A 26621-nucleotide genomic window follows, 5' to 3' on the forward strand; every position below is an offset into this window, starting at 1 on the left:
CCAGCAATGGCGGAGTGTTCCCATTTCTCCACATCCTCGCCAGCATGTGCTATCACTTGAATTTTTGTTCTTATCCGCGCAGATAGGTGTAAGATGGAATCTCAGAGTCCTTAGATTTACATTTCCCTGATGACTAAGGATGTTGAGCATTTCTTTAAATGTTTCTTCTCCATTCTGTATTCCTCTGTTGAGAATTCTCTGTTTAGCTCTATACACCATTTTTTAATTGGGATATTTGGCTTTATGGTGTTTAATTTCTTGAGTTCTTTGTATACTTTGGATATTAGCCCTTTGTCAGATGTAGGGTTGGTGAAGATCTTCTCTGAGTCTGTAGAGTCTGTAGGGTGTGGTTTTGTTCTGTTGACTATTTCCTTTGCCTTGCCGAAACTTTTTGGTTTCATGAGGTCTCATTTATTAATGGTTGATCTTAGAGCCTGAGCTGTTGGTGGACTGTTAAGGAAGTTGTCTCCTATGCCAGTGAGTTCAAAGCTCTTCCCCACTTTTTCTTCTAACAGATTTAGAGTGCCTGGCTTTAAATTGAAGTCTTTAATCCACTTGGACTTCAGTTTTGTGCATGGTGATAAATATGGGTCTATTTACATTTTTCTACATATAGCCATCCAATTAAACCAACACCATTTGTTGAAAATGCTATCTTTTTTTCCATTGTATGGATTTGGTTTCTTTTTCAAAAATCAAATGCCCATAGGTGTGTAGGTTTATTTCTTGGTCTTCTATTCAAATCCCATGGTCATCTAGCCTATTTCTAAGCCAGTACCTTGTTGTTTTTAGTAATGTTGCTCTATAATTCAGCTTGAGATCTGGGTAGGAGATTCCTCCTGAAAATCTTTTATTGTACAGGATTGTTTTAGCTATTCTGTTTTTTTTTTTCATATAAAATTGAGAGTTGATCTTTCAAGGTCTGTAAAGAATTGTGTTGGAATTTTGATGGGAATTGCATTGAATCTGCAAATTGTTTTTTGTAAGATGGCCATTTTTACTATGTTGATTCTCCCGATCCACAAACATGGGAGATATTTACATCTTTTGATAACGTCTTCAATTTCTTTCTTTAGAGACTTGAATTTTTTTCATATAAGTCTTTCACTTGCTTGGCTAGAGTTACACCAAGATATTTTATATTATTTATGGCTATTGTGAAGAGTGTAGTTTCCCTAATTTCTTTGCCAGCTTGTTTGTCATTTGTATACAGCAGGGCTACTGATTTTTGAGTTGATTTTGTATCCAGCCACTTTGCTGAAGGTGTTTATCAGCTGCAGGAGTTCCTTGGTAGATTTTTAGGGTCACTTATGTATACTATCATGTCATCTGCAAATAGTGATAGTTTGACTTCTTCCTTTGCAATTTGCATTGATCTCCTTTAGTTACCTTATTGCTTTAGCTAGAACTTCAAGTACTATATTGAAGAGATACAGAGAGAGTGGACAGCCTTGTCTTGTCCCTCATTTTAGTGGAATTGATTTGTTTCTCTCCATTTAGTTTGATGTTGGCTATAGGCTTGCTCTATATTGCTTTATTATGTTTTGTTATGTACCTTGTATCCCTGCTCTTTCCAAGGCTTTAAACAGGAATGGTTGTTGATTTTGTCAAATGCTTTTTTGGCATCTAAGGAGATGATCATGTGTTTTTTCTCTCAGTTTTTCTATATAGTTGGTTACCTTGATAGATTTCCTTATATTGAACCACCCCTGCATCCCTGGAATGAAGCATATTGGTCATGGTAGATTATATTTTGATGTGTTCTTGGATTTGGTTTGTGAGTATTTTATTGAGTACTTTTGCATCAATGTTCATAAGAGAAATTGGTCTGACATTCTCTTTCTTTGTGGTATCTTTCTGTGCTTCAGGTATCAAAGTGAATTTGGTCTCATAGAATGAGTTTGGTAATGCTCCTTCTGCTTATATTTTGTGGAATAGTTTAAAGAGAATTGGTATAAGCTCTTCTTTGAAGGTTTGGTAGAATTCTGAATTGAATCCATCAGGCCCTGGGCCTCATTTTCCTTAGGAGATATAGAGCTATTTAATGTGTTTACCTGATCTTGATTAAATTTTGGTAGTTGGTATTCATCAAGAAAATTGTCTACTTCATTTAGGTTATCAATTTTTGTGACATAAAGTCTTTTGAAGTTATGACCTAATTTTTTTTTTTTATTTCCTCACTGTCCGTTGTCATGTCTCTCTTTTCATTTCTGATTTTGTGGATTTGAACACTCTCACTTAGCCTTTTAGTTGGTTTGGATAAAGGTTTGTCTATCTTGATTTTCTCAAAAAACAAGCTCTTGGTTTTGTTGATACTTTGAGTCGTTCTCTTTGTTCTTACACTATTGATTTAAGACCTGATGATTTCCAGTTGTCTACTCCTCTTTGTTGAGTTTGCTTCTTTTGTTACAGAGGTTTTAGGTGTATTTTAATTTGGTAGTATGCACTCTCTCCAGTTTCTTTAAAAGGCATTTAGTGCTATGAACTTACTGCTTTCACTGTGTCTCATAAGTTGGGTATGTTGTTCTTTCAATTTCATTGAATTCTAGATAGTTTTTAATCTCTTTTTAAATTTTGTTCCATACCCAGATATCATTGAGTAGGGAGTTGTTCAGTTTCCATGAGTTTATACGAGCTTATAGGCTTTCTGTTTCTGCTGTTATTGAGATCCAACTTTAATCAGTGGTGGTCTGATAAGATGCAAGGGATTATTTTGATCTTTATGTATCTGTTGAGGTTTGCTTTGTGACCAAGTATATGCTCAGCTTTGGAAAAGGTTCTGTCAGGTGCTGAAAAGAAGGTGAGTTCTGTTTATATCAGTTAGGTCCATTTGATTCATGATGTCTACTAATTTCATTGTCACTCCATTTAGTTTCCACCATGGTGATCTATTGGTGAGAGTAGGGCATTGAAGTCTCCCACAATTAATGTGTGGGGTTCAATGTGTGATTTAAGAGATACTAATGACCAGTGGTTATTGTTTCTTATTATTTTGGTGTTGATAGTGTGTGTGTATGTGTGTGTGTGTGTGTGTGTTATCATCTGTACAAGTCCTTACAAAAGTTTTCAAGGGAAAAAACTGCAGCTGAAGGAAAGAGTTTCCTCTTTGACCTGCTTTCTTCTTTCTTTGGCAAGGTGTGAGGGTGTGAGATATACAGTATATACATGTGTGAGGTATACAGTATATATGTGTGTGAGATATACAGTATATATGTGTGTGAGGTATACAGTATAGTATAGTAGTTAGATCTGGTTGTCTGAAATATAAAAAAGTTGTTACATCACCCCAAAGGGTTTAGAATGGAAGTTCTCACATGGTCTTCAGTCTAGGCTTTTTGAAGAAGTCTTTGGAAACTTTCCTTATGTTCTTTGTTTCGTTGTTTTTCTTTCTCCTTTTTTAAACTTTATTTTTATTTGTAACTTGTTCACTTTACGTTCCAATTGCAGCCTCCTTCCTTGTTGCCTCCTGGTTCCACTATCCCTCCCTCTCTCATACCCCCTCCCTCCTTCCCCTAGTCTTTAGAAAGGAGAGCCCTCCTCCCCCAGTATCTGACCTCAGCATATCAAGTCTCATCTGGACTGGAGGTATCCTCTTCCTCTGTGGCCTTGTAAGGCTGTCCCACCAAGGATAAGTGATCAATATATGGGGCCAGAGACCAACTATGTAAGAAGTCATCCCTACTCTCCATATTATGGGACCCACAAGGAGACTATGCATCCTATATACTACATCTGAGCAGAGGGTCTAGGTCCTCCCCATGCATGCTCCTTGGTTGGTGTATCAGTCTCTGCAGAACCCCCCTCCTCCACCCAGATTTGTTGACTCCATTGTTTTCTCTGTGGATCTCCTGACCCCACAGGTCCTTCTATTCCCCAACTCTTCCATAAGACTCCCTGTGCTCCATCCCGAAGTTTGGCGGTGAGTCTCATCATGTGCTTGGAGCCCCTACTGGGTAGAATCTTTCAGAGGACATTTATGACAGGCTCCTTTCATGATTCTTCTCTTCAACTGCTTCCAGTGTCTATACTACTTGTCCTTCTGAATGTGAATTAAGCATTCTTCCCAGGGTCCTCCTTGTTGTTTTTAGTTTCTTTAGGTCTGTGTATTGTAGTGTGGCTATCCTGTGGTATCTGGCTAATATCTGCTTATAAGTAAGTATATACCATGCATGTCTTTCTGGGTCTGGGTTACCTCACTCAGAATGATCTTTTCTAGTTCCATCCATTTTCCTTCAAATTTCAAGATTTCCTTATTTTTAATAGCTGAGTAGTATTCCATTATGTAAATGTACTATGATTTCTTTATCCTTTCTTCAATTGAGGAACATTTAGATTGTTTCCATATTATGACTATTATGAATAAGGACACTGTGAACATAGTTGTGCAAATGTGTTGTATTCTGGAGCATCTTTCTGGTATATGCCCAGGAGTATAAAGCTCAGTCTTGAGGCCATTTTATGAGAAAGTGACAGATTGATTTCCAAAGTGGTTGTACCAGTTTGAACTCTCACCAGATATGGGGGAGTAATCTCTTTCCTTACATCTTAACCAGCATTTTATGTTACTTAACTTTTTTTTTTAACTTAGCCATTCTCATAAGTGTAAGATGGAATCTCAGAGTCCTTTTGATTTGTCTTTCCCCGATGACTAGGTATGTTGAGCATTTAAGTGTTTCTCAGCCATTCAATATTCCTCTTGAGAATTCTCTCTTTAGTTTGCTACTTCATTTTTAATTGGATTACTTATTTTGGTGGTGTTTAATTTCCTGAGTACTTTACATATATTAGATGGCCTTTATCAGATAGCCCTTTATCAGATGGAGGGTTGGTGAAGATCTTTTCCAAGTCTGTAGGCTGTTGTTTTGTTCTATTGACAGTGTCCTTTGCCTTATAGAAGCTTTTCAGTTTCATGAGGTCCCATGTCTTAATTGTTGATCTTAATGCCTGAGTTATTGGTGTTTTGTTCTGGAAGTTGTATCTTGTGCCAATGAGCTGAAGGCTCTTTGCCAATTGTTTTCTTCTAACAGATTTAGTGTGCCTGGTTTTATGTTGAGATCTTTAATCCATTTGGACTTTAGTTATGCAGGGTGATAAGTAAGAGTCTATTTGCATCTTTCTAAAAGTAGACATCCAGTTAGACTAGCACAATTTGTTGAAGGCACTGTCTGTTTTCCATTGTATGGATTTGGCCTCTTTGTCAAAGATCAAATGTTCACTTATGTGTACTATCCTATCATTTGCAAATCATGATACTTTGACTTATTCCTTTCCAATTTGTATCCCCTTGGTCTCCTTTAGTTGCCTTATTCCTCTAACTAGGACTTCAAGTACTATATTGAAGAGATACAGAGAGAGTGGACAGCCTTGTCATGTCCCCAATTTTAGTGGAATTAAGTTTCTTTCCATTTAGTTTGATGTTGCCTATAGGCTTGCTTTATATTGCCTTTACTGTGTTTAGGTATATGCCTTGTATTCCAATCTCTCCAACTTTCAACATGAGTGGGTGTTGGATTTTATCAAATACTTTTTAGCATCTAGGGAGATGACCTTGTGTTTTTATTCTTTCTGTTTGTTTATATGATGGATTTATGTATTTTGACCTATACCTGCATGCCTCTAATGAACCCTACTTTATCATGGTAAATGATATTTTTGATTTTTCTTGGACTCAGTTTGTGAGTATTTTATTGAAATTTTTACATCACTGTTTGTACAGGAAATTGGTCTGAAAGTCTCTTTCTTTGTTGGGTCTTTTTGTGATTTAGGTATCAGGGTGACTGTGTCCTCATAGGATGAGTTGGGTAATGCTCCTTCTATTCCCATTTTGTTGAATAGTTTGAAGAGAACTGGTGTTAGATCTTCTTTGAAGGGTGGGTAGAATTTGCACTGAATCTATCTGGCCTGGGCTTTCCTTGATTGGGATGCTTTTGATGACTGCTTCTACTTCCTAAGGAGATATAGGACTATTTAATTTGTTTGCCTTATCTTGATTCACTTTTGTTAATTGGTAGTTATCAAGAAAATTGTCCATTTCATTTACATTGTCAAAATTTGTGGCATATAGATTTTTGAAGTAAGACCCAATGAATTTCTTTTGATTTCCTTGGTGTCTGTTGTTACATCTCCATTTTTATTTCTGACTTTGTTGATTTGGGTACTCGCCCTTTGCCATTTGGTCTGTTTGGCTAAGGGTTTGTTTATGTTGTTGATTTTCTCAACGAACCAGCTTTTGGTTTTGTTGATTATTTGAACTGTTCTCTTTGTTTTTGATTTATTGATTTTAGCCTTGAGTTTGATGATTTACAGCCATCTACTCCTCTTGGGTGTGTCTGCTTCTTTTTGTTCTAGAGATTTCACGTGTGCTGTTAAGTTGCTAGTATGGGATCTCTCCACTTTCTTTATGAAGCCACTTAATGCTATGAACTTTCCTCTTAGCACTGCTTTCATTATATCCCACATAAGTTTTGGTATATTGCACCTTCATTTTCTTTGAATACTAGGAAGTCTTTCACTTCTTATTTTATTTTGTCCCTGACCCTGAGGTCATTGATTAAGAAATTGCTCTGTTTCCTTGAGTTTGTAGGCTTTCTTTTTATTCTGTTGTTGTTGAATTCCAGTTGTAATCTATGGTGGTTGATAAGATGCAAAGGGTTACTTTGATCTTCTCGTATCTGTTGAGGTTTGCTTTGTGACCAAGTATATGGTCAGTTTTGGAGAACACTCTGTGAGGTGCTGAGAAGATGGTATATTCTTTTGTGCTTGGGTGAAATTTTCTGTAGATATCTGTTAGATTTGATTCATGATGTCTATTAGTTTCATTATTTCTCCATTTACTTTCTTTCAATGATCTATCTATTGGTGAGAGTAGGCTGTTGAACTCTTGCTATTTATTTGTAGTGTCCGATGAGTGAGTTAAGCAATGGTAATACTTCTTTTACATTGTGGCTGTTCCTGTGTTTTAGGAATATACATTCAGGATTGAGATGTCCTCTTGGTATACTTTTCCTTTAATGAGTATGAAGTGTCCTTCCACATCTCTTTTGATTAGTTTTTGGTTGACAGTTTATTTTATTAGATATAAGTATGTCTCCTCAAGCTTGCTTCTTGTGCCTGTTTGCTTGGACCATTTTTCAGCCTTTACTCTGCCCATCTTTATTGCTGAGATGTTTTTCTTATATGCAGCAGAAATAGGGGTCCTGTTTTCACATCCATTCTGTTAGCCTGTGTCTTTTTATTGGGGAGTTGAGGCCATTGATGTTGAGAGATATTAATGACCACTGGTTCTTAGTTCCTGTATGTTTGATGTTGGTGGTGGTTGAGTATGTGTATGCATATTTCCTTTCTTTTGTTTCTGCAGAGGATGTGAGATTATTTACTTCCTGTTTTTTCCTGGGTTTAGTTAGCCTCCTTAGGTTGAAGATTAAAGTCTTCTTCTTGTGCTTCTAGGGTGTTAATATCTCTAGCACTTGCTGTGGTAGGATCAATGGTTTCCCATAGTGTCATTTGGCTCAGAGTTTTGTTGTTTGTGTTCTGGCCTCTAGCCATCTGGTTGTCTCTGGTGTTAACAGGCCTGGAGTTTCCTCCAGTAGCGTCATGGTCTTTGTGTGTCCCACGTGGGCCACACAGGTTGGGAACAGGCAAAGAGAGCTGCAAGCAGAAGGCTGTTTTTTAGGCCTCTTCAGGATGGTGGACAATGGTTTTAGAGCCTGTGTCCAGCTTGGGTTCTCTGTCTATGTCCTACTTGGGTCAGGCAGGAGAGGAGCAGGCTGAGAGAACTCCAAGCCAGAAGCTGCTTGGCTGCCCCTCAGCCCTCCTTGATATGTTGGGTAATGTGATTTGTGTCTGTAGCCTGACTTATCTCTACTAGTTCACTTTATGTGGTCCAGATGACCAAGATGGTAAACAATAGGCAGAAAGATTCAAGCCCTAAGGTGTTAGGGTGTCCCATAGGCCTCTTCAGGGTAGCAGCTAACATGGGTTGTGGCCCATGCCTGACTACTTTCCTTATGTTCGTACCCTGATACTAAAAATTCTGACTTGGTTGATCCAGGGCTGGGTATGCTCCCTTTATTTAAGGAGCACAGCCATTTTCATTTATAACCAGGGTTGAAATCTCCTTCTACCTGTAGATCAGAGTATTCTACAACAGAAACACAAGCACAGGGACATCTTTAGTGTTTATTTCCCTAGGTTTTGCCTCAGTGCTTTGTAATTACATACAATTTAAGGAGAGTGGAAAATAAATTATCCGTGTTCTTAACTAGCACCACACATCAACCATGGGACATAATCCATGGTGAGCTTCACATTGTTAATCTATAAATGATAATTGCATGTATTTTTCCTGCCAAAATTCAGAGGAAAGAAGGACAGTGACTTTTATTATGGTTATTTTGGGCTAATTTCAGAACTTTTATACTTTTCATTTTGTATTATTTTAGTGTATTCGTATTACTCTTTCCTTTGGGAATTATACCATATAATTGACATGATATATTCAGCCTCTACAATACATTTTAACAGGTTACAGAAATTAAAGTAAATAGGTTTGAAATTGTCAGGCTAGGTAGTTACAAAGACATATACATGATTATGTTTTCTCTTAAAATTATGCATAGAAGTTAGAAATTATCCTACAGTGCCCATCCTTTCAAAGTTTAGGGAAATAATAAAGATAAAAATGAACATAGCTTTTACACACAAAGAAGAAATAGAGAATGTCCAGGACAAAGCCTAGTTCCCAATAGCACCATACCATACTCAATACTGAATAACAGAAAAGTTTTTTTTTTTTTTGTATATACCAAACTCCTCAAGAATCCTGGGGAAGATCATTCAGTATTACTTTGAGTAGTGAAAACAATACCCAACTATCAACATATGGGTCCCCAAATTAATCTATTGTAATTATTAAGACCATGGCCTTCTGTTTTCCTTTAATAATTAATGAGATACAGATATGTTATGATCTGGATAATAGGAGTGTGTAATTATTGCAAAAGAGGATCTAACTTTCTCCATCCTACTTAGCTTGACCCTGAGAAGAAAAATAGAGCAAAATTTGTAGCATTGTTTTTTAATTATGAACTAAGTAGTCATAGAATGAAATCAGACTGACAACCAGTTTCAAGTTACATGGTTTCTGTAAAAGATTTGAAGACTTAAAGTAAGATATTTTATGCCAAGCGCTAAGTGCTTTCTATGCCTATTCCCATTGCTCAGAAGTAAACTCAAGTTTAGGAGTTGAATAAAAACAGATAATTAATTAATAGTTTCCTTGTCAATATCATTTTTACTAAGGATACTAATAGAAGACCAACTAAGCAGTCTATGTGTAGCAGAGGTTAATGATACCCAAGATGATGTTGTTGAGTATATGTCATAAATACATTAAAATGCTTTACTAAAAGGGAAAAGTATTGAAACATAAATGGGTTTTTAACTTATCAGAAATATAAAACAATAGAGTCCACTTTTATTTTTATTTATAGTTTTATATAATATCAATAAACAAAATTTCTTTCTTGAAAATTTACACTCCATTTGATTTTTATTAACACTTTTAAAGTTTATCCTATGGGCAGATACACATCTTTCCTTAGATTATTTTTGTGGCATTTCATGTTTCTTCTGCCAAAGTAATTTATATTAGGAATTACCTCTGAACTCCTGGCCTCCACTGCACTGCAATGCATAGCCATACTGTGAAGAAAATGATGGTTAACTTTCAAGTTGCACTTCTCAAATTCTGCTCATTAAGGGAGGATACAAGGGATGGGATAACCATTGAGATGTAATAAAAATAAATTAATAATAAAAAAAGAATACCCATAGATGATTTTTTTCCTAAAATCTAGTAGAGTCAGAGGCTTTGGTAGTAGAAGCATGCTTGCAAGTTTGATTCTGTTCTTTCCCTCAAATCCTTTAAATGGTTGTGGGCAAGCTGGTTAAGTAAAAGCTGAAGCTGCAATGCTTGTTTTTTTATATAGCAGAAGACTCTTCATCACAAAGAGAAATAAAAGTTCATTAGATGGAACTGGGAAAAATAGAAATACATATGATACTTTTTAAATAACAGAAATAGGAACAGAATTATTATCGAAATGCTTTGCTTCATCTATTGTTTGGTGACAGATCACCTTTATCTTCAACAGCACTGTTCAACCTCATCCCAGTGGGACTACGCGTTGTTGCCATCCAGGGAGTGAAGACAGGATTGTACATAGCCATGAATGGAGAAGGTTACCTCTACCCATCAGTAAGTGACACACCAATGACACTGACCCTCAGTGCAGTGTGGGTAAAATAGCAAGAGCAGCAATAGAAACCAAAGATGGACGTGCATGGATTCTGCCACTTTGGTTTGGGGATATAGTCCATATTGGGCTGCTACAGGAGCTATTTATTAATTATTCATCAGTGTTTGGTGACAGGGGCACATCTGAAGAAATAGTCATCTTACATCTTGAACTACTATTTGTACACATTTCTTCTACTAATTTAGTTTTACTTAGTTTAATAACTGAATACTTATCTGGGTCAATTTCCTGTATAAATTTTTTCTAACTAGAAATTCAATCAAGGTTATTAATATTCTGTCACTTAACCAACATAGTTTTATAGAAAGAATGTATATATATATATATATATATATATATATATATATATATATATATATATATATATATATTACTGTGCACACCATGCATGGATGTGACCACTAGGACTTATTACTATTTGATCAATGCCTCTTACTTCCCTATCACTCTACTAGAAAACAGTGGCATAGCCTGTGTTGCAGTAAGTTTCCAAATAAAGCATATAATCTCACTTTCACCTGAAATCCGAATGCTTGTATTTTTTAAAAGGAGACAATATGAGTTTTGAAAGAGAAAGGGGTAGAGTCACCCCTCAGTCTCTGTAGGCTGGGCTTCTAGCATCCTCTGTGGATACTACTATAGGGAGACACAAAGTCATCTTTAGGAAATGATACAATATCTACATTATTGATCAGATTTTATGATGTGAACAATAAAGAGATTGTTGTTTTATGTATTGCCTAGAGACTAATCACATCGAAAAGGTCTACATATGTTAAGCACAGACACCAGCTTTTATAGTGCTTTTGATTGGCTACACTGAAGGTAAAGATACTGAACCAGTGGACATAAGGGGACAACTATAGTTTTAATATAATTTTAAGAGGAATTACAATAATGAAGATATTTTAGTAGAAATATTTTAAATAATTAACTATACATCTCACATAAATCTAAGCATGAATTTCTATTTTTTACTGATATTATCAGAAACTGAGCAATTTTTCTGCCATTTAGCTTCCCGTGGATGATTTCTTCATTAACTTATTTTCTGTTGGGTATGCTGTGCTCATGCACTATAATACAGTTAGGATCTCATTCCATTGCAGGACAAGGAAATAAAGAGTTGGTCAGAAATGCTTATTTCTTGTGCATATATCAATAGATTAAGATGTAAATATCTTAAAATGTGTTCTCCTTTGTGTCTGCATTTTCATATATATTCTTTGTATGTTTGTCATTATCTAATATCACCAGCAAACAACAATGATATTTAGCTGTAATATCATCATATATTTATGTATCACTACCATTAGATATTATACACATATCATATTTAATATACAGTCTATTCAGCCTTCCACAGCCTATTTTTTCAGCAAATCTGGAAACTCTGTCAAGGGAACTGCAAAGTAACATCAGAGTCCCTCTTATCTAACCTCACCTGAGGGTGTTCCAAAACACAGAACTGGGTCTTATATGATGCAAATTGTGTGCTTCTGCAGGAGATGAATATACAGCATGCTGCGAGCAAGATCAAGATAGAATTTCTTACAACTTGCCTAAGAAAACATATAAAAATGTCATTTCTAGAGATGACTCATTTCAGATACAACTCAATTTTATTGATTTGACACTTGTTCTGTTATTTTTGTTTAGTTTCCCTCCAGTATGTGGTTGAATAATCTAAATATCTCTATGTGTACTGTTGAGGACCACATTTAATTCTACCTTTGTGTTGCTGATTTTACCACTTTGTCCTTCTCTGGTGTATATCCTGTTATCAGAGCATTTCCATTTGTTTTATCTTTTTGCTACTATGGGAGATGCTTCTAATTGTTGTTTATTTTGAGCCAGATGACAACTGTAATATATTCTTCCTTAAAGATAGATTACGTACTTTTGGATATGTGTCTTGGTCTAGAACAAAGTCTACTGTGTTTAGAGCAATCTATCAGTACAGTAAGAATGGACACAAGGCAGCTACCCCAAGTCAAACCTCCAAGCACCTTAAACATGACTTCCTTGCTCAGGAACTTGTGAAGTTGCTGTGGGAAACAATGTTTACACCTGTAAGTATTGAAGAATCTTGATGCATTGTCTTCCACCTGGGTTGTGGATGGATGGTTTCTAGGCATCCTTTGTGGAGGTGTGAGTGTCTCATTTACAGATTTTGGTTTCGCCTCTTCCCATATTTTGGTATTATGAACTCACACTGTATCCTAGCCTAGCCCAAGTTGGTGAGAAGAGGCCTGTCATCTTTACCACAGGCCAAGAAAGAGACTTCAAGAAAAACCTAAAGCAATTTCAAGTCTTTTCTCATGGTCCATAGTTACAGTACTCCATTGACTTTAACTAAATTCAGTTTGAACTTTAAATATTTTGGTGGAGATAATTTTTCCATAATTACTTGAATAATAAGTCACTAAGTACCCACTAAGATAATAACACAGAGAATGGTGTACAAGTTATTTTACTTTATAATAATAATTAAATTATAATAATTGAGATCACATTTGTTCATTGTGCAGTATTCCAGGCATGAATTAATTCACTTGATCCTCCTAGCAATCTTTAATACAGTAAGCATAATTAATATATAATATAATGCAAATAAAATAGATACTGATTGATATACAGACTGCATAAAAGCTTGCCCTAAAACCCTGTGGTATACCGAAGTGACAGAATCTGTGTATAGTCCAATTCACTCATTACTTTACATTTTTAGGTGTTTTACTATTCTGTTTCCACTTGAGATATTTTTCATTATAAGGCCTGGCATCTGTTATAACAAGCATTTAAAAATGCATAATGGTGTAACTAAAACCTTTGGAGGTCTGACCTTCTCTTCTGGCCTCTGAGGGCACCATACAGACATGTACACATGAACATGCATGTGCGTGAGCGCGCGCGCGCACACACACACACACACATCCTTTAAAAAGAAATTTTGACCTTTCAATATATGTTTATGAGACATATTTTATGAATAATCTGGCTTTTGGGTGAAGGAGATAAGTAATACAATAGACCATTCCAGATGAATTCCATTCCATGATGTCCCAACAATGTTGGCATCTAGGCATGTATTTACTTGTTTCAGGAAATCTTACAATTCCTTGCTATACAAATAAAGCTACTGAAAGTGTTCAACAAAAATAGTTTTACCTGATATAGAAAAATGTTGTCTGGAGTGAGATATCAATAACCATATTTCCAGTGTTGGAGATAGTTGTTGCCTATGGACATTTTTCTTTCTTATGACAACACCTATTTTTGTGGTCATAATGGTTATATTATGAGTCTCAAGAGATTTAGTGTCATATGAACAATTTTCTTGGAGGTATAATACAAGCTATCAGATGAGAGGAAAAATTGTTAAATATTTTGTTCAAGAATTAAACAGGTTAAAAACTGCTTAAGAAAAAAAATATGTTTAAGGTAGATTAAAACCACCTATTTTGCTAAGAGAAACACTTGTGTATTGTTATTGTTTTACCAAACAATCTACTTTTGAAAGACTAAGAAATTTCCTGTGAGGTTGGAAAGATGGTTCAGCAGTTATGAGCACTTACTGATTTTGAAGATGACCTTGATTTTGTTCCCAGGACCCACATGGAGGCTCACGGCAACTGTAGCTCCAGTTTCAGGGTTTCTGATGTCCTTTTCTAGGCCTGGGGACACTGCATGTACACTCTCAGGCAGGATGTCAGTATCATCCTGCTCTTCATTCAGGGCTCAGGGAATGCTGTAAAGGAAGAAGTAAAAGAATGGGGAGAAGTGGTGTGAAACACCGTCTTCTAGATATGTCACAATCATTGTAGTCATAGAAGCTGTGTTTACCAGCACAGGACCAACAGATAAAGATCACATCAACATTGCATTATGTGTAGTGCAGAGACCCACGGAGCTGCATCCCTAACTGGGAGCTGTTGGTGGTTAATGGCTGTTGGGACAAAGAGAATAATTTTATTTGGTAGTATATCCACTAATAACATTCAAGCTCATATAGGCGACCCTAATGAAAATCAGTGGGTTTTTACACAAAAAATATATATGAAATTACCAGAAAGAACACTTGGGAAGAAGAAGGGGGCCATCCTGAGTTGGAGGGTGAGATGTAAAAGACGGCAATGTGGATGAACAAGGTCATAAAACTTCATATACATACTTATGAAATTGTCAAAGATTACAGACTTGTGATTCTTAAAGCATGCGAGCTTACTGAGCTGGAGTCTCGGATCATCCGGGTCAACATTTTGAGGACTGGATATGTGCAAAACATTCTACACACATCATATGCAGGTTGGAATCTGAGAAACACTGTGTGAATACCTGAGATTTCATTCTGACACTTATGAATTTAAATCAGCCAGCTCTCTTATCTATAATGAGATCTGTGAATTAAGTAAAATATGTTGGAAAGCCTTCTTAATAAGTACTGTGATTTACTTAGCTTCTTTCTACTTTCTTACTGTGCTCTTATAAGGCTATTGATTTCACTTTTAACTCTTTGTCACATGAGAATGAATAAAAGAAAAAGATAAGTAAGTTATACAAGTTAATTGTTAGTTGATCAAATCATGGTCATATCAATTACTAGTCTATTTTTATCACAAGAATATACATCCTAGGTATAGCAGATAAATATGATTCCATAGGTAGATAAGGTAAAATAGTTAGACAAAGTCTTTAAAAACCTCAGAGACCTAAAGAATATGGCATTCAATGATTTTTTAAGATTATTTTTAAAATTCATTGATAATAAAACAGGTTAACTCCTGGCAACTCCAGTCTACATCAAGAAGATGATGAACATCAAATAACCTCCTTATGGAGATGGCTTCAAATGTGGCAAACAAGCCACTGGGCAAAATGTCCTTTCAGCTACAGACAGAATTCTGCCTAAAAGTGGGCAAGCTTGGATGCAGAGAGAGTCAACACAGGGTAGACAAGTCCTCAATAGTTCCTGCTTCAAAAATATGTCTGTCAGCTATATTGTGCCGGAAGGCGAAGGATGCTGCTCCAACATTATAGAGAGTTTTAGGTGATTATTCAGGTAGCAAACTGTCTCTGACATTTTTTTTTCACTTTGGAAGCTGCTAACCTGCACTTCCTGTTTACTCGGTGCTTAATTTTATTCCTTCTCAAGTCTCTGATGGGGTTGAGGAACATACAGTTTAGTTTTACAATTAAGCTTAGTTCTTTAGGGTTAAGATGCTGGTGCCTCACCTTTGACCATGTCCCCTGGAGGGGGAGACCTGGTGGCACTCAGAGGAAGGACAGCAGGTTACTAAGAAGAGACTTGATACCCTATGAACATATACAGGGGGAGGTAATCCCCCTCAGGAACAGTCATAGGGGAGGGGAATAAGGGGAAAATGGGAGAGAGGGAAGAATGGGAGGATACAAGGGATGGGATAACCATTGAGATGTAACAAGAATAAATTAATAAAGGAGAAAAAAAAAGGTTTTCAAAATAAAATTTTTGCTTTGACCTTAAAAAAAAAAGATGCTTTTAGGTCTAGATAAGCATTTTAAGTTAATAGAGATGAGATATGAGAGATATTGATTTACATCCAGAAATTTAGACTCACCAAGATAGGAAAGATGTTTTCTCCAAGGTTGCCGAATTCAAATAGCCAAAACATTATGAATGTAACATTTATGTAATTCTTGATTGTTTCATTGTTCTTCTTGCTGTATGTAGTTTCCTCCCCACATTCCCCTCCCCCAGACCTCTGACTGTGGAGCACTCCAGCCCCAAATGCCTGGCAACAATTCATTGGTCTTATCAGGATAGTCTGATCCTCCTCCTCTGTGTGCCTGCTAGGATGTCTTGCCTAAGGGCAGGGACCAAATCTTTGGTGCCTCAGAGCATGTCAGAGGTTCAGCAGCAGTTCCCCTGCCCCCACCTCCCCATGGAGAATCTGAAGTCTATCAGTTACATCTGAGTAGGGGGTGGACAATACAATTTATCAAAATTATTTACCAAGATTACAGAAGTGTTTACAGTGCCCTGAAGTGCTTAGAGTTTCACTGAATAGTGATTGCTGGTCTTAAAATAATTCATTCAACAAGAAATGCAATTTCATGGGATGGCACATGATGTGCTTCTGAGCAGGCTGTATTAGATCCTGTAAGAGTATTACCTGAGGTTAGATACTGGCGTTAAGACCCAATCACTGTATTAGGGAAAGAGAGATGAGTCACAGTTATTAGGCATTCCATGTGAAGGTCTCATAATTGGTGGTTATTTGTTGTTTCAATAACAGTAGAGACCAGATGGGAACAAGATATTCTCACACAGGTTTAGAATCACTGTTTTTGTCCTCTGATAAGATAGAAGTATTTTATTTGGTCATTTATCTGGCTCCTGGCCTTTACTTAGCAGAAATTGCCCTGTGGACAAATAGGAAATATTATTTTACTTTACTTTTAAACTGGTACATCTAATAATGATACGAATCTGACAAAGGATGAGTTTGAGGTTACATACTGAAAGAAGCATTTACTGATATTACATAATAAATTAACACTTGCTCTTGATGGGGGTCTAATAACACAGATTTGAAGACTGAGGGCTCTTCCATTAATATAGACCTCTGCATCTCATCTGCCTTTCACCTACAGACCCATTAGAACAACCTCTTATTGCAACCTCTCCTAGGTCAGGTCAGTCCTTGACACACAAAGTTTTATCTATTAAGAGATTCCATTTTCTTATAGTTTTCAGATGTTGTGATTTACTTAAATGATCTGAGAAAACCAATGTGTTCATTGGTAAGAAATAATAGGATAGAAGGTAGGGAATACGTTAGACACATGTTGATGGGACCCTTGAAAATAGCATATTACTATGGCCTGAATAACACTATATTTTATTAGAAGCCACATAAAGTGCTCACACTGCAAACACTTGAATTCATTTGTAAACATTATTTATGTAATTAAGATTTATACTTATATTAACCTTACATCCACATTAAATTATAAAATGATGGCTGAAACATGTAACTCCATAAGATACCCTCATAGCTACTATGACATTATCATTTAAGTACAGATATTTACTATTTCATATTTTAAGGCTGTACAAATGAAACTTATTTTGGTTTTAATATTCTGAATAATAGAACTTCATGTAGCCCAGAATGGCAGAGAACTCACTATGTAGCAAAACTAGATGGAACTAGTGATATTCCCGCTTCATATCCTGCACACTAGGATTAAAGGTGTGGGCCACTTGCTTGGCTTGGTGGTAAGACTTATTATCTGTCATTACTAGAAAATAATTGTCCCAGTGCACAGTAACAAATAGTTATAATACAAATTAGATAAGACTATGGGCATGAATATGTTTGTATAATTCTTTCCATTTCAATTAGATATCTGTATTTTTAAAAATAAGAATATTAGAACAAACAGCTTTTAAATTGCACAAACTGTTAAGACAAAAAGCTTAGAAGGGGAATAGGAAAGAGGTAAGTTTTTAAAAAATATCACTGGAGAAATAAATGCTTATATGAAATATCATTAAACTTAAGGAGGAAATTGTGAGGAAATCATTTTGCAGGTGCCATAAATGACTTAAGTATTTTCCCAATGCAATTTGAGCCATTTGAAAGATAATTTTATAGAGTTAGCAAAGCCAAATGGTCACCTAGGAAAAACAGCAGTAAGCCCTTTATTTAATTTTAAATTACACCACAAAAGGAAGTTTGAACATTGAAATAGACAAAAAAAGATTGCCTTAAACAGAAGCTCTTGTGTACTTACCTCAAAATCTCAAATACCACGTAGTACTCTGGATGAAAATAAAATTTATATTAACTTTATGAATCATTTATCAAAAAGTGTCAGAAAAAAATAAAAAAGAAAATGGTACTAATGGGTCACAGTTGTGTAGTGCAGACTTGTTTCTCGCCAGTTACAAAAAACTACTCAAAATGGATTGAAGCCGCAAATGTAAAATCTGAAACTATAAAACTACAAGAAGAAAAAACATGGTGAAGAAATTTTAAGACATTTGCTGAGAGCATGGCTGGTGGGCTGTAAGGTGCTCAGAAATTAGGTTGTACATTTGAGAGACAGACAGACAAAACTAGTTTATTCTTTATAAACAAATGCTCAAAAACATTATTTAATTATTTTTAAAGTACATAGCACAGTATCAGAACCTGCAGTCATTTTATTGTCCAAAGAACACTAGACCATCTGGCTTTGTGCAACTGGGACACACAAAGGCAAAGCATGAGATTTGCCTTTCAAATATTGTTTATTCACACACGCATTCCTTCCTTATAAGACCATGCTATTAATAAAGGTCATTCATATAATTTCATGTAATCAGACATCTCACCCAGCAGTAATGCTCCACCAGGCAGAAAATGCTGCACAACAAAGCTTTAAACAGAGAAAGAACATAATCTACAAAATATAGAAAATATTTACAAGCTATCTTGGTGACAAGGGGTTAATATCCAGATTACATAAAGAACACAAGAAATTCAATAGCAGAGAGCCAAATAACTATTTAAATATGAGAAACAGGGCCAGCAAAATAAAATATAAATAATTTTTACTAGAGTGAGCTGATGTCTTTTCATAGTTTTGCTTTGTATTACCCCAGTAATTTTTGCTGATGATTTTCATGTGCCTATTAGGCATCATCATCTCTTTTGAAAAATGTCTATTGCTCATCTTTATTATTTCACTCATTTTCTCTGTCTCTGTTGTCTGTCTGTCTGTCTGTCTGTCTGTCTGTCTGTCTCTCTCTCTCTCTCTCTCTCTCTCTCTCTCTGTGTGTGTGTGTGTGTGTGTGTGTGTGTGTGTGTGTGTGTGTGTGTTGAAGCAAGAGAAAAACTTGTTGGAGTTTGTTTACCCATTGCATTTTGCTGGTAACCTGAGTTTGATCCCCTGAAACTCATGTAAAGGAGAAGTTTAACTCCACTAAGTTTTTCTCCTGCCTCAACACACACACACACACACACACACACACACACACACACACACACACACACCAGGAGAGAGAGAGAGAGAGAGAGAGAGAGAGAGAGAGAGAGAGAGAGAGAGAGACAGACAGACAGACAGACAGACAGACAAGAGAAAGAGACAGAGAGACAGAGAGAAATGAGTGAAATAATAAAGATGAACAATAAACATTTTTTCAGAAGAGATGATAATGCCTAGTAGGCACATGAAAATCATCAGCAAAAATTACTGGTATAATGCAAACCAAAACCATGATAAGACATCAGCTCACTCTAGTAAAAATTATTTATATTTTATTTTGTTCTTTAATATATATATATATATATTAAATAGTTTTTTCTAGGCAGGGCCTCTTTGTGCAGTTCTGACTGCCTTGGAACCTGTGTTGTAGATCAGGCTAACCTGGAACCTGGCAGATCTACCTGCCTTTGCCTCGCAAGTGCTATAACTAAAGGCCTGCACCCCCATGCCTGACCTACCAGAATAATTATTGTAAAGACTGAGGATGACAAGTACCATAGCCAGGCTTAATGGAACACACCTTTATTCCTGTCACTCAGGAGGCAGAGGCAGGCAAATATCCATGAGTTCAAGGCCATCCTGGGCCACATAGTGAGTTCCAGGACAGCCAGAGAGTTACAGAGTGAGACCCTGTCTTGAAAACAGCAACAGCACAAAGATGACAAGTACCAATGAAGATGCCGTGGAAAGAATGTAAATTAGTACAGTCGGAGTGGAAAAAAATAAGGGGTTACATCAAAAATTAAAAATATAGTTATAGTATGACTTAGCAATATCATTACTGGGATTTATATCCAGAGAAAATGAAATAGTATTTCATAGACATCTGTACCCTCATGTTTGCTGCAACACTGTTTATAATAAGCAAGAAAGAGACAACTGAAGTGATCTCCTAGAGACAAATTTAATGCATGTACACAGTAGATAATTATTCAACCATTGTAAAGGATTAAATCTTGTTCTTTGAGACAGGATGTTATTGACTATTATTATATTCAATAAAATATTATTATATTCAATAAAATAAGCCAGGAATAAATATACAAAAGTAGGAGGTGGCTTAGTGGGTAAAGTGCTTGCTGCACAAGGTGAAGAACCTGAGCTCGTATCCTCAGAATTTACATTAAAATGGGAGCTGTACCCACACATCTAGAATCCAGTACCCTGTGATGAGCTAGGAGTCAGAGAAAGGAATTCCCAGAAGCTCCTGGGCCATCTGGCCCATTGTCTGAACAGCAAACAGCAATAGATTATTTTTTCTTAAATAAGGTGAGGACAAGGACTTATACCTGAGGTTGTTTGCTAGCTTCTACACACACAACATGGCATACATAATTTCTCTCTCTCTCTCTCTCTCTCTCTCTCTCTCTCTCTCTCTCTCTCTCTCTCTCTCTCTCTCTCACACACACACACACACACACACACACACACATTTGCACTCTCTCTGTCTGTCTATTTCTTTCTCACACAGATAAAAAAAATAGAGAAATGCAATATGTTTTCACTCATATATGGACTCTCAAAAGGTAACCTCATAGAAGCTGAGAATAGGGTAGTGGCTGCCTGAGGAAAGGACAAGTTAAAGATGGGGAAGATTGGTTGATGGGTGTGTCCCAGTTGCACAAAACCAGACATTCCAGTGTTCTTTGGCAAGTAAGATGACCACAGGTTCTGATTTTGTGCTATGTACTTTAAAAAGAATTAGAAGGAATAATTTTGACTATTTGTTCCTAAAGAATAAATCAGTGTTTGAGGAGGCAATTTAAGCTTATTTTAACATAAGCAAAATTCATAAAGAAACAGCACATAATGTGTCATTAATAGATTTATTTTTATGTCAATATATTAAAATTAAAATAACAAATCATTAGAAAATATACAAGTTTATTTTAAAACAAACAATTCAAAAGGCTGAATGACGGCTGGCAGTCTACTAGCACTGAGTTGACCTTTTGGGACTTTTGAATGAACCTAAGAATTCTGAATGGCTTTTTAACATGATGGAATGTTTTGTATAATATTCCAATATTATGATTATGTTCAGGCTGGATGGTGACAATACATTTCATTAGGCCAGCAACATTGCCACGTCTGTTGCATCCATGGGAAGAACCATTCAAACTCTGAGCAGCTGTACATTTTTCCTGATGGGAGTCCTGTCTGTTGCTGTGTTTTCCTTCATTGAAGTCCCCTTTTTTTTCCCATGCAGAGACCTTAGCGAAGAAAAACTGGTGTAGGGGAGGAATGGAGAGTGCTCTTGCTTTCCTTTTATTGTGTTCCAGTATGACTTGAGAGATTGGGGGAAATTGCAATGATTATAATTTATAACTGGACTGGCATTTACATTGAGACATGAATGTGTGAACATGTTTTATAATCTCAAATAAATATTGTATCCATATATGAGTTTTCCAAATAGTGTTCATACAACTTGAATAATTGCAAGAGATTCCCAGTGCAATGATTTCTAACATTGCCTTTGTTTTCCTTAAACACTTCTCATATTAGTGAACTACATGGTTTAAATGCTAGATTTTGTCTTATATCATGAAACAATAATGAGTTATTCTTTGAAAACAATACAATTATGGTGTCACAGGGATGGATTAGACTGAATTCAACTTCAAGCCATCAATGTACAAATTCTGAGACCATTTAAAGTTGCCTAAAGGGTTGAAAGAAAATTACAGAAAGGGTGTTTTATTTTGGTGAAGAATTAAAGTGCATACAAAAACATTTGAACAAGAATATAAAAACTTCAGATCAAGGGGAATGTCCCATGAAAGTCTTCACTTACCAGGAAAGTGGGGACAGAGGGGAGGACATCCTATTGTGACTCTAGGTGAGAGAAGCATGGGAGAATGGGGAAATAGAAGGATCCAGAGGGTCCTAGAAACCTACAAGAAGAATATTATCACTGGCGGATCTGGGCCCACGTGTCCTGCTCAAACTATGGCACCAGCCAAGGACAATACATGCAGTAAACTTCCAACGCCTACCCAGATCTACCCAGTGGACAGGACATTCTTCACAGTTGAGTGTAGAGTGGGGTCTGACTTTCACACGAATTCTGGTGCCCCATATTTGACCATGTCCTCTGGATGGGGAGGCCTGGTGGCACTCAGAGGAAGGATAGCAGGTTACCAAGAAGAGACTTGATACCCTATGAGCATATACAGGGGGAGGAGGTCCCCCTCAGTCACAGTCATAGGGGAGGGGAGTAAGGGGAAAATGGGAGGGAGGGAGAAATGGGAGAATATAAGCGATGGGATAACAATTTAGATGTAATATGAATAAATTAATAAAGTATATTTTTGAAAAGAATCTAAAAACTTCTAGTCTCAAAGTACATAATTGTGAGGGCCAAATATGTGGGGAAAATGTATTACATATTTGTATTATTACTTTCCCTGGAGATGAAAATTAAGAATGGCTGACACTCCTTCATTACCTTCTCAAAGATGCATGGAGGCCAGACCCTTCCCAAGGATCCAGAGGATGAACTGCAGAGTGGTAGAGACAAATTTTTAGAGATAGAGGCCGGGTGTCCTACATGGGTACATAAGGATATTGACTGTGTTGCACGCTGTTTGTTGTGGTGAGGCTTCCAAGAGGTCACAAGAATCAGAAATCTCCTCGTTTGTGTTCTCTCCCATAATAGGACTAACATCCTGAAAATATAAGACCCATTCAAAGAAATTATTAATGACTTTAAACTGTAGACACTGGTTTAAGATTTGCAAGTGAATTTTGCTTCTATTACTGCTATTAAAATGCTGACTTGAATTGTTAATTTTAATGAGAATAATAAATTATTTTTATTATTTATTTATTAAACTCTAGCATTTAAGATATGTACATGATTATGAATTAAGCAAGGAATCTATTTGCATGTTCTATTGAGAAAATGCTTATCATCAGGTGTCATTACTATGTGAAATGTGGGTCCAGTTGGGGAAGGAATTAAAGGCTTTACACAGTTTTGTGTGATATCATCTATTCACTGCTATTTCAGGAAGTAACTTCAATTAGTCTTCCCTTCAGCAAGAAGATGAGTACCATTATACACAAAGAAAAACCAAAAATTTTCACCATAAAAAGGTCATTTAAAAGTTCTGCAATTAGGAGTTGGAGTGACAGCTCAGACTTTAAGAGTCTTTACTGCTTTTGCAGAAGTCCTGGTAGGTTCAGATCCCCGAACACACATGGCGGCTCGTCCATAACTCCAGTTCCAGAAGATCTGAGTATTTAGGGCCTCCTGAATATATATAGCTATATAAATTTACATACACATTTACACACACAAATAAGCTTTAAAAGAAAATCCCACAGTCAGAAGCACTGCCATGATGGGGAACAATGATGGGTTAAGCATGATCTCCACTAATGTCTTAGGACAAGATTTAAAGTGACACTTCTAATGTTAAAATATATAGCCCCACATTTTCATTATTTCAAGCTTTAATAAAGCATCTCAGAATCACAGTGATATTGATGGTTATCGACAGTCCTATGATGTAATCGGTTCAGGAAAATAGACAGTTTAGCAATACGTCATTCTGGATGTGACTTTACTTTTGAGATATTGTACTTTGGGGGAAGTCTTTCCAGCCATAACAAAATGACTAGCAAAAATCTGAGCTTATCTCAGGAAAATAACTGACATGTGTTCTAGTAATCTTTGTGAATTTTTATTCCATCACTTGTATGCTGGTCAATGCCTTGGCTTTGGGAAGTTCTTTAGTTGTTCTCTGTGTCTCTAATGTCTTTTGTTATAAGTGGGGATTTTTAACTGTGATGGTTGAGTTGGTTAAACACGCAGGCACTGAGAACCATGCAAAAACCTTAACAGGGGCTCATCAGATGTTAGTGGTGATAATTATGAGGAGAGGCAGGAGGAGAAAGGAAAGGAGAAGAAGGGATAAATACAGATTCGAGACTTCTGTTCTTAAATCACCATGTTTAAACATCTTTTTAAACAATTACTATATATTATTTCTTGGTTTGTTCTCTACTTAAGGGAAGATCTAATTTGGCTCACAGTTGCAAAGGCTGCATTTTGGCCTGGCTTGCAGGTGTGCAAGAGCAAAGCAAGTCATATCACGGTAACCAGGAATCAGAGCAAGGGAGTGCTTGAAATCTTGATTTCTCCATTTTCCCCTTTTATTCTATCTGCCACCCCATGGGCCAGTGCTTCCTACAGGCAGAGAAGGCCTTCCTTCCCTACTTAATCCCATCTGCAAGCCTACAGAGACAACCAAGGGTATATTTTACTAATTTAGGCATTTGTCAATCCAATTAAGATTAGTCATCACACTTGGTAATTTTCCAGACTTCCTTTTCCTTATTGTAAAGTAATTGAGTTTGGGCAGAGTGCCTTGCCAGCTTACCAGGGCTTCTGTAATGAAGCACTTCAAATTTCATAGGTTAAACAGCAAAAATGTATTAGTTTATTCTTTTGTGGGTCAGATGTCTCAAGCAAAGGCATGGGAAGGCCTGATAAGGTCTATCCTACCTCATTTTCTGAGGGAGTTGCTAGAAATCTTTGTTGTCCTTTCTCTTACAGAAGCATCATGCAGATCTGCTGTAGTAGCAGCAGGGTGTTTTCCCTTTGTATATATTTCTGTCTCGGTAGTTCCCCTTTTTATAGTGAATTGGGTCTTTCTAATGACTCAGGTAAACTCAAATACCTTTTGAAACAGACCAAATTCCAAGTCTAGCCTTATTTATGTATAGACAGGAAGAGTAAGCTGCTCAGTGTCTTTTGGGAAAACAGACAACAAACAGAACAACCCGTAACACAATGATCCTTGCTGAGCTCTCCATCTCTAAGTAACGGTATGTAGTATCATCTACAGCTGAGAGACCCAATACCACCTGGAGAAGCTGACTGAATCAAAATAATTCTGATTTGTTTTTTTTTTTTCCTGAAAATTCAAAAGTAAAAGGTGAAGAGAAAAATTTTCCTCATGTCTGTAAGCATCTCATGTTGAGTGAAGATGCGTCACACAATGGCCTTAGCTCTTGATAATTTAGAGGTGCTATTGCTATTTGTATTTCCTTTTGTTTTTCTGTTGCATTTTCAGTGTGTATTCTTCAGTGATTTTTTTCAGACACTGTTCTTCTTTTGCCTTTTCCAAATACTTTACTCAAAACCTACCTGACTGTTTCACCTTTCCATCATGAAAGCAAATTTATATAGAGTTTTAATATATACATTTAGTTGAGAATGCTCTATCCTTGTTAGAGCTCTGAAAACTACAGTGTCCTACCTACTTTCATGACTTACATGCCAGAGAAGATGAATGAGTTCTCCAAGTCCACACAAGGAGCGAGTGGGAAAGCTGGAGCCAGCATGGACTACCAATTCCAAAGACATCTCTTTCCTGGAACAGGAAAACCCTCTCAGCCCTCTCCAAAGGATGCCTTTGCCTGACACACAAGCACCTCAGTTAGCCATTGCAGTGGTTTAAACAATAATGAACCCTTTAGGCTCATATCTTTGAATTCTTGGTCCCCGGTTGGTGGTACTATTTGGGAAGGATTGGGAGGTATGGCCTTGTTTATGAAGGTGTGCCACTGGGATTTGGCTTTAAGGTTTCAAATGCCCATGCCAGCCCCAGTTATCTTAATGATCATGGACCAAGATATAAGCTCTAAGCTACGGCTTCAGTGCCATGACTGCCTACCAGCTGCTGTCTTCCCTGCTCTGAGGTCCATGGACCCTAATCCTCTGAAACTATGAGCCCTGATGTAAACTCTTTTGTAAGTTCATAGTGTCCCTTTAAAGCAACAGAAAAGAAACAAAAATGGCCATGTTTTATAAAATAGTTAAATTTGATCCTATTTATCCATATGTTGCCTTATAGGTAGCCTAGAAGTTTGTTTAAATAGTGGTTAAGATATTAGTTTGTAGCTACTGCAGATCCTCCACAAGCATATGAATTATTAATCTCATAGAACAGTCTTTCATGGTCACCTATGTCCTTTCTTAGTTGTAGGTTCAATTTGTTTTATTGCTTCCCTAACTGGTATATTTTAAAGTCTTTCTAGAAAATATTAGGAAATACGACAGATAAAAATGCAGTTGGTTCTGATGGTACACACCTCTAATTCTGGCACTTGGGAGACTGAGGCAGGAGGATTATGAATTAAGTCCAATCTGGGCTTCATAAGGAGAACAAAACAAAACAAAACAAACAAAAAGACTCATATCTGTGTATTAGCTTTCCTGTCTATTTATTATTTTCTACAAAATATGATCTCTTTTAAAAGTTAATGAGT

The 26621-nt window shown here is 36.5% G+C and overlaps 1 protein-coding gene across 3 annotated transcripts in view; it reads left to right on the forward strand.

Annotated features, from left to right (window-relative positions):
• FGF14 (fibroblast growth factor 14) overlaps nt 1-26621 on the forward strand; it is a 554596-nt gene that overhangs the window by 433076 nt on the left and 94899 nt on the right. For all 3 annotated transcript variants that reach the window (XM_084767839.1, XM_084767841.1, XM_084767840.1), the window contains one exon: nt 10155-10258. In XM_084767839.1, coding sequence (XP_084623965.1) covers nt 10155-10258 — 104 coding nt within the window. The remainder of the gene's footprint in view (nt 1-10154; nt 10259-26621) is intronic.

This window comes from Acomys minous (genome assembly GCF_964271855.1).
Source record: "Acomys minous genome assembly, chromosome: 18".
NCBI lineage: Eukaryota > Metazoa > Chordata > Mammalia > Rodentia > Muridae > Acomys > Acomys minous.